Source organism: Entelurus aequoreus, linkage group LG13 (assembly GCF_033978785.1).
Source record: "Entelurus aequoreus isolate RoL-2023_Sb linkage group LG13, RoL_Eaeq_v1.1, whole genome shotgun sequence".
Classification (NCBI taxonomy): domain Eukaryota; kingdom Metazoa; phylum Chordata; class Actinopteri; order Syngnathiformes; family Syngnathidae; genus Entelurus; species Entelurus aequoreus.
This window is the reverse complement of record NC_084743.1, coordinates 4,681,169-4,691,168: the sequence shown is the minus strand read 5'-3', so window position 1 is coordinate 4,691,168 and position 10,000 is coordinate 4,681,169. Positions and strand designations below refer to the sequence as shown.

The window sequence follows — 10,000 nt, the reverse complement described above, 5'->3', positions numbered from 1 at the left end:
GTTTGACTGAAGATATGATTGTGCAGAAGGAAGTCCAACTTTGACTGAAGATATGATTGTGCAGAAGGAAGTCCATGTTTGACTGAAGATATGATTGTGCAGAAGGAAGTCCAAGTTTGACTGAAGATATGATTGTGCAGAAGGAAGTCCATGTTTGACTGAAGATATGATTGTGCAGAAGGAAGTCCATGTTTGACTGAAGATATGATTGTGCAGAAGGAAGTCCATGTTTGAGTGAAGGACATTTCCAAGAACTATTGAGTGGACTTCCACTCTGAACTTGCAGAAGTTTTCTTGCCTCTGCGTCGCTGCTTGCGCTCCGTCATGATCTTCCTGGCCCACCTCAGCTGGGGTCTGCGCACGGGCTTCTTGCCCCCTGTCAGTTTGTGGTGGGGGGCCTCCAACGGGACCCTCCTCAAGATGACCTTGTCCTGACCCTCGGCCACCTCACACGTCCAGTTGTCCGAGGAAGAGGAAGAGGAGGAGGAAGGAGAGGAGGTGTAGGAGGTGGGAGAGTTGGGTGGAGGGTCTGAGTGTGTTGCAGCCGGGGAGGGGGACGAGGATTTCGGGACCCCCCGAATGAGGAGTTTGGATGTGTTGGGACATTCTGGGTCTGGAACCCACAAGGTGGACCAGGAACCTTTTCTGACACCCTGAGGACAGAAACATTATTATAACATCAATGTACACTTTCAAAATAAAGGTTCTGACATCCTGAGGACAGGAACATTAATCTGACATCAATGTACACTTTTCAAAATAAAGTTTCTGACACCCTGAGGACAGAAACCACAAACATTATTATGACATCAATGTACACTTTCAAAATAAAGTTTCTGACATCCTGAGGACAGGAACATTAATCTGACATCAATGTACACTTTTCAAAATAACGTTTCTGACACCGTGAGGACAGAAACGTTGATATGACATCAATGTACACTTTCAAAATAAAGTTTCTGACATCCTGAGGACAGGAACATTAATCTGACATCAATGTACACTTTTCAAAATAAAGTTTCTGACACCCTGAGGACAGAAACGTTGATATGACATCAATGTACACTTTCAAAATAAAGTTTCTGACACCCTGAGGACAGAAACCACAAACATTATCATGACATCAATGTACACTTTCAAAATAAAGTTAGTAGATTTTACCGGGGAAAAAATAGCTCAGGCGCCAGAACTTTACTGTAAAAATAAGAGTGGTACCGTGTTTCGGTTGTACACTAAAAATGATTGTCAATTTAGAATAAAATAAATACATTTTAGAATTTTACTGTAAAAATGACAGTGGTACGGTTTTTGATACACTAAAAAATGACTATTAATTTATAATAAAATAAATACATTTTTGAGTTTGACCTTAAAAATAACAGTGGTAATGTTTTTCAATTTTCAGTCATACACTAAAACATGACTGTCAATTTGGAGTAAAATAAAGAAATGTAAGAATTTTACTGTAAAAATAACAGCAGTGATGTTTTTCAGTTTTACACAAAAAATGACTTAATTTATAATAAAATAAATACATTTTAGAGTTGTACCGTAAACATAACAGTGGTAATGTTTTTCCGTTTTCGGTCATACACTTAAAAAATGACTGTCAATTTAGAGTTAAAAACAAACCTGTAAATTTGAGAAATTTACTGTAAAAATAACTGGTATGATTTTTCAAATTTCAGTTATACACTTAAAATTACTCAACTTAGAGTAAAAAAATCCTACATTTTAGAATTGACTGTCAAAAAAAACAACAGGCCGTTTTTGGATTTTCAGTTATACACTAAAGAAATACTGTCAATTTAGAGTAAACTAACATTTTTCAAATTTACAAATAACAGTGGTATGATTTTTAAATTTTCATTTGTACAATAAAAAAGGACTGTCAAGTGTAAAAAAATTTAAATTTTAGAATTTTACTGTAAAAATAACAGCGGCATCGTTATTCAATTGTCAGTCACACACTAAAAATTTTTTAGAATTTTACTGTAAACATAACCGTGGTAACTATTTGCAATTTTCAGTCCATCCATCCATTTTCTACCGCTTGTCCCTTCCGGGGTCGCGGGGTGTGCTGGAGCCTATCTCAGCTGCACTCATACACTAAAAAATGACTGTCAATTTAGAGTTGAAAAAAAAAGTACATTTTTGAACTTTACTGTAAAAATAAGCGTATGATTTTCCAATTTTCAGTTGTACTTTTAAAAATGTTTGTCAATTTACAGTAAACTGTACATTTTAGAAATTTACAAATAACTGATGTGATTTTTCAATTTTCAGTTGTACAATTTAGAGTAAAAAAATTTAAATTTTAGAATTTTAGTGTCAAAATAAATAATTTTTCAATTTACATTTGTACACTAAAACAAGACATGTCAATTTAGAGTAAAACTAAATGTTATAATTTTACTGTAAAAATAACAGGTACCTTTTTTTCAATTTTCAGTTATACACTAAAAAAATGACCGTCTAGTAGAGCCGTGTCCAAACTAGGGCCCGCGGGCCAAGTGTGGCCCTCTGACATCTTCAAATTGGCCCGTGAGACGTCATTAGATTACCAGGGAATCTCGCCCGCAGGGAGATTGCACTCGTTTTAAAAGTATGACAACTTTGATGCTGCCATATTGTCAGCATTTAGTGGACCTAATGGCCTCTAACTATGCTCTGAATGGATCAAAGTGCAGCATTTACCTTTACGACCCAATGCAAACAACCTTCCCTAGTCATGGTGCAAAAAAATAAAATAAAATCCAACCAACACATTGTCACTGAACTTTGTGCATATTATTTAAAATAAAGTCCATTGATCATAAAAAAGAAATCAAAATTACACTCATTTTAATCCATTGCAAAGCATGATGGGAAAAATGCAAACTCTCCACACTTATCCATGTTTGGTGCATTTTAGCTGCTTGTGAATATTCAATTGAATAGACTGCAAAGACAAGATATTTCATGTTCACACTGGTAAACTTTGTTGTTTTTTTGCAATTATTAGCTCATTTGGAATTTGATGCCTGCGACATGTTGCAAAAAAAGCTGGCACAAGTGGCAAAAAAGAGTGAGAAAGTTGAGGAATGCTCTTATTTGGAACATCCCACAGGTGAACAGGCTAATTGGGAACAGGTGGTTGCCATGATTGGGTATAAAAGCAGCTTCCGTGAAATGCTCACTCGTTCACAAACAAGGACGGGGCGAGGGTCACCACTTTGTCAACAAACGCCTGAGCAAATTGTTTAAGGACAACATTTCTCAACAAGGAATTTAGGGATTTCACCATCTACGCTCCGTATTATCATCAAAATGTTCAGACAATCTGGAGAAATCACTGCACGTAAGCCATGATATTACACACCTTGGATCCCTCAGGCGCTACTGCATCAACAAGCGACATCAGTGTGTAAAGGATATCACCACATGGGCTCAGGAACACTTCAGAAACCCACTGTCAGTAACTACAGTTGGTCGCTACATCTGTAAGTGCAAGTTAAAACTCAACTCTGCAAAGCCAAAGCCGTTTATCAACAACACCCGGAAACGCCGCCGGCTTCGCTGGGCCCGAGCTCGTCTAAGATGGACTGACGCAAAGTGGAAAAGTGTTCTGTGGTCTGACGAGTCCACATTTCAAATTGTTTTTGGAAACTGTGGACCAAAGAGGAGAAAGAACCATCCGGACTGTTCTAGGGTGAAAGTGTAAAAGGCAGCATGTGTGATGGTATGGGGGTGTATTAGTGCCCAAGACATGGGTAACTTACACACGTGTGATGGTATGGGGGTGTATTAGTGGCCAAGACATGGGTAACTTACACATGTGTGATGGTATGGGGGTGTATTAGTGGCCAAGACATGGGTAACTTACACACGTGTGATGGTATGGGGGTGTATTAGTGGCCAATACATGGGTAACTTACACACGTGTGATGGTATGGGGGTGTATTAGTGGCCAAGACATGGGTAACTTACACATGTGTGATGGTATGGGGGTGTATTAGTGGCCAAGACATGGGTAACTTACACATGTGTGATGGTATGGGGGTGTATTAGTGGCCAAGACGTGGGTAACTTACACATCTGTGAAGGCACCATTAATGCTGAAAGGTACATACAGCTTTTGGAGCAACATAGGTTGCCATCCAAGCAACGTTATCACGGACGCCCCTGCTTATTTCAGCAAGACAATGCCAAGCCACCTGTTATAACAGTGTGGCTTCATAGTAAAAGAGTGCGGGTACTAGACTGGCCTGCCTGTAGTCCAGACCTGTCTCCCATTGAAAATATGAAGGCTAAAATATGAGAAGGGAGACTGTTGAACAACTTAAGCTGTACATCAAGCAAGAATGGGAAAGAATTCCACGTCAAAAATGTGTCTCCTCAGTTCCCAAACCTTTACTGAGTGTTGTTAAAAGGAAAGGCCATGTAACACACTGGTAAAAATGCCCCTGTGACAACTTTTTTTAATGTGTTGCTGCCATTAAATTCTAAATTAATGATTATTTGCAAAAGTGTGAACATGAAATATCTTGTCTTTGCAGTCTATTCAATTGAATATAAGTTGAAAAGGATTTGTTGTATTCTCTTTTTACCATTTACACAACGTGACAACTTCACCGCTTTTGGGTTTTTGAAGTTAATAGTTAGAAAGTACATTATTTTTAGAAAAATACATCAGGTTCTTAGCTAAATCATGAATTATATCACACAATGTAAAATTACAGGTGTAAAAACTAACTTATGGTTAAAAACAGAGTAATTTTACAGTAAACTGACTCTTATTTCTCAATTGATAGTCTCATTACCTAAAAAGATTCAATATTTACACATTTTGGAGTAAAAAAAAATATATATATATATATACTGTTGTACTGCAATTTCATGCAGGATGTTCGCAGAGTAATAATAATAATAATAAATAACAATAAATAAAACATCAATGTTTTACCGAAACAGATGCTGTTGCAGTGTTGCCAGTTTGCGCCATTTTGGGGAAAATTCAAGATGATTTTAAATAAATAAATGCTTTATGCGCTCTTCATTTTCCAAGATTTATGAGATATTTTTCTTTCATTGTTTTGCATCCGTGATGCGCGCGCACGTCAAAGGGCTGTAACAAGGGCCGAGTCTCGGCAGCCATTGGAGGAATATACGTTGTAGGAATATAAATGATATACGTTATAAGAATATAAATGATGTACGTAATGGTAATATTAATGATGTACGTAATAGGAATTATGTATTTATATTACGATGCACGTTGACTCATGAGTCCTCATCACGTGACACCATGTTACGGCGCCTCGTCCGGGTTCATTAAAAACACAATAAAGACTCAAACAAAACAGAATGGTCATAAAGATGTACACACGTATGAATATTATCTTATACATGCAGTTGTTGCGTCCCAAAACAGGTTATTTGAACACTTACGTCACATTTGAGCGACGCGGGGTCGCTTCCCGATCCATTTGCGCATGCGCCAAAAGTCAGCAACTTCCGTTTCCCCTCCTTTTTTTTTTTTTTTTTTTACTGTTTATTATAAAACAGTCTTCAAAAGTATCTCCTGATAACCTCAAATAATCGACAAATACACTTTTTGGGAGTAAAAGTAAAACTCTTTGTCCACGTCGTCAAATTTCAAGCCGAACTTTTTTTTAGTCTTAGTTTTGACTCCGTAACAAAATAAATCTGCATTTCACGCCAGTTATTAAATGTTTTGTTTTGAAAAGATGTATTTTGCCATGCAAATACTTTGAATACTCTAATTCCCACAATGGTGAGTCATAATTATAAGATAAAAAGTCATAATTATGAGATAAGTAATTAGGAATTATGAGATAAAATGTTATAAAATAATTAGATTAAAAAGTCGTGACAAGTGAAGAACCCGGAAACACTAGCGCATGCGCAGTTTGTGTCTCATAATTTCTATTTTCTACCTCATTAATACAACTTTTTACCTCATAATTTCGACTTTTTTAATCATAATTGTGTCTTTATCATCTCATAATTTCGATTTGTGCATCATAATTCCTGAGGGAACTCTCCTGAAGGAATCAATAAAGTACTATCTATCTACAATTATGACTTTTTATCTCATAACTTAAATGTATATTCTCATAATGATGACTTTCCTTTCACAATTTAGATTTCCTTTTCTCATAATTTCGATTTTTTTTTTAGGTCATAATTTCAATTGGTATCTGATGATTATGACTTGTAACTCATAATTTAGATTTTCTTATCTCATAATTATGATTTTTTTAAATTTTAATTTCTACTTTCTTATCCCATAATTTTATAAATTATATAATTTTTTTTATATAATACATTTTACTTTATCACACAATTTCGACTTTTTATCTCATAATTTCGATATATATTTTTTTACTTTAGCATTTCGACTTTTTAGTCTTATAATTATGATTTTAGGGTTAGGGTTGGAGTTGGGGTTAAGTTTGGGTTAGGGTTAGGGTTAGGGTTAGACACAGACATATTTACATATTTGACATCTAAATTAGATGTCAAAGTTGACCAACTTGTGGGTTTATGTCCTCAACCTTCTACTATCCAGGTGAGAGGCATATATGATTATAGGTTAGATTTTTTTTTCACCTTAGCATTTCGACTTTTTAATCTTATAATTATGATTTTTTAAATTTTTTTATTATGATGATTTAATCTCATAATTATGATTTACTATACCGGGGTATTTTTTGACTTTGTATCTCATAATTTCAGTTTATGTTGTCATAATGATGACTTTCATTTCACAATTTAGATTTCCTTATCTTATAATTTCGATTTTTTTAATGTCATAATTTCAATTTGTATCTGATGATTATGACTTGTATCTCATAATTTAGATTTTTTTATCTCATATTTATGTTTTTTTTTTTCATCTCATAATTTCTATTTATCCCATAATTTCGACTTTTTATCTCATAAATTCGACTTTGTCACACAATTTCGACTTTTTATCTCATAATTTCGATTTCTTTACTTTAGCATTTCGACTTTTTAGTCTTATAATTATTTTTTTAATTTATTTTTTTCAGTGATTGATTGATTGAGACTTTTATTAGTAGGTTGCACAGTGAAGTACAATCTTATAAATATGATGATTTAATCTCATAATTATGATTTACTATATCAGGGTATTTTTTTGTGGCGGACTAATAGTATGCTTGCGCACATAGACATCTTATAAGTAGACGCAGCATTGGCTGCTGTGACGCGGGAAATTGGGCCGCCATCTTGAAGTGGTGATGAGCCAGCGAGCAGTCTAAACTGACAGTTGACAGGTAGAAAACAAAGATGGTGTTCAGCGTTTTCCTACTCAAATGAGCGGACTGTTGAAAATAGGAATCGGGGGATTAATTTTCACAAGTAAGATTTAACATTAACATACTATTGGTTGTATTTTGTGAAAAGAATATTACCACAGAGTTGAGAAGGAGCAAAGATCTTCAATAGTACTGACATCCTAGCTGCTAGCAAACAAGAGTATGACCATAATAGAATTGCATGTCAATTAAATTAATTATATTTAAAAATGTCATACTTGAATAGCATAAAGTTGAAATAAATGATGAAGATACAGATTGTAAAAGCCAGATTGGTGGTTTTAGCTGATATAATGACTTTAAGGTGTTTATATATATTTATGTTTAAGTATTTGGCAGACGCTTTTTGCCAAAGCGACATAAATAAAAACTACATATAAAACAATCACTGTAAACATGATCATTTAAGGGAAGAATGTAATACAAAATATCAATACAAAGTGTCAAGACAGAATAAACTCTCCGCTGCTGCAGCAACAGAGATACAGTCTATAAGATATATAGATATATAATGTATTCATACATAGTTTATGTAGGATATATGCATGTATATATAACCTAATCATATTGTTTCTTCAATTTAAAAATAGCTGACCGTTTTTTTCCCCCTTCTCTGGGATTATATTCCCAGTTTTGATCTGGTCACTTATAGCATATACGAATATTATATTACTGTTAAGCAAACTATGAATAATAAAACATGTGTCCTTTATCATAGCTACACGTATGACAAAAAAAAAGCGCGTGAAAATCGGTGGTATTCAGTGAGGTAAGATGAATTAAATGCGCTGACAGTTCATTGCTCCTGCCAAATGAATTGCACTGAGTGGAGCGGATCACCACTCCAAGATGGCGACCCCGCGTCTCGTCAGCGCCAGTAGGCAGTAGCGCTCCATGCTTCGTACCCTTAGATTAGAACATGTATATTTGCGCATGCGTGATGGCAATTCAGCGCATGCGCAAACGCGCCGGGCCGTGACACCGCTGCGCCTCAAATACCGGAAGTGGCGGCCGTGTTGTTGTCATGTGATATCTGCCGCCGACGGTGGCTACTTTTTTTGCCCTCAACCAGCCAACTTTTATGTTTGTCGGCGCGGAAGAAGACGGCTGCTTTTCCGTGTGAAAAGAGGGAAGCCGGAGTGTCGCGGAGGCCGCCATGGGGTGCTGTTACAGCGGCGAGGACGAGGCGGCAGAGCAGGTAGCATAGCCGCTAGCTAGCTAACTAATTAATATCACTCTTTAGTCACGTGGGTACCATCTTGTATGGGCCTCAATGACGTCACGACGTACGCTTCATTCCTCTCGCCTTTGCCGAGTGTTGCCTTTTTATTCTCTCCGCGCATTTGTTGAAGCTGCCTGAGGCCTGGCTAACTGCTACTTCCAAACAAGGAGCCGTCACAAGTTGCTTTGATGTTCATTAACCCCAGACGCTTTCTGCAATGACGTCATACACGCCAAGCGGAGAGGAACTTTGTCCTATTTACAAAGAGTCACAAGATAGCAGGTTCCCCTTTTCTTATTGACGAGTCGCGTGACTTAAGAGTTTTACAACTTTTTAAAGAGACGCCAAGTTGTACGGCGGCCGACAGAGCAAGCCAGCTCCAAACGTACAAATGACCCCAAGACTAAGACACAACGTTCACAATTCTTATGTAAGACGAGTGTTGTTCTTTTTTTTTTTTTAATGCATTCTAAAACGGAAATAAACAATAGCAAAAGTCAGCCAACAATGAAGCCAAAAGGAGTTGCTCTATTGTGCCTGTAAAGCGTTTTAAAAAAACATCCAAAAGCCTCTATCGTTGTTTTATATACACACTCTACGTAATAATGTAATGTAGTAACATGTAATATTTACATATTTTCATCATTATTAGTATTATAGACACACTGTAAGTATATATGTAATATAGTAACATTCATAATAACATGTAATATTTACATATATTCATCATTTCAAGTATTATATACACACTAAGTATATATGTAGTGTAGTAACATTCATAATAACATGTAATATTTACATATTTTCATAATCTTTAGTATTGTATACACACTAAGTATCTATGTAATGTAGTAACATTCATAATAACATGTGATACTTACATATTTTCATAATTTTAAGTAGTATATACATGCTGTAAGTATATATGTAATGTAGTAACATTCATATGTAATATTTACATATTTTAATTTTTAGTATTATATACACACTGTAATGTAATGTAGTAACATTCATAATAACATGTAATATTTACACATTTTCATAATTTTTAGTATTGTATACACATGCTGTAAGTGTATATGTAATGTAGTAACATTCATAATATGTAATATTTACATATTTTCACAATTATTAGTATTATATACACACTAAGTATATATGTAATGTAGTAACATTCATAATATGTAATATTTACATATTTTCATAATTATTAGTATTATATACACACTAAGTATATATGTAATGTAGTAACATTCATAATATGTAATATTTACATATTTTCATAATCTTTAGTATTATATACACTCTGTAAGTATATATGTAATGTAGTAACATTCATAATATGTAATATTTACATATTTTCACAATTATTAGTATTATATACACACTAAGTATATATGTAATGTAGTAACATTCATAATATGTAATATTT

At 34.9% G+C, this 10,000-nt stretch overlaps 2 protein-coding genes across 2 annotated transcripts in view; one reads left to right on the top strand and one right to left on the bottom strand.

Moving 5' to 3' along the window:
- lrrc51 (leucine rich repeat containing 51) overlaps positions 1–10,000 on the bottom strand; it is a 36,934-nt gene that overhangs the window by 177 nt on the left and 26,757 nt on the right. The window contains exon 4 of the mRNA XM_062068370.1: positions 1–653. This exon is cut by the window's left edge and continues 177 nt beyond it. The gene's annotated coding sequence lies outside the window, so the exon portion shown is untranslated. The remainder of the gene's footprint in view (positions 654–10,000) is intronic.
- The window catches only part of lamtor1 (late endosomal/lysosomal adaptor, MAPK and MTOR activator 1), a 19,843-nt gene continuing 18,168 nt past the window's right edge, over positions 8,326–10,000 (top strand). Inside the window, exon 1 of the mRNA XM_062067269.1 lies at positions 8,326–8,544. Coding sequence (XP_061923253.1) covers positions 8,503–8,544 — 42 coding nt within the window. The 5' untranslated portion in view covers positions 8,326–8,502. The remainder of the gene's footprint in view (positions 8,545–10,000) is intronic.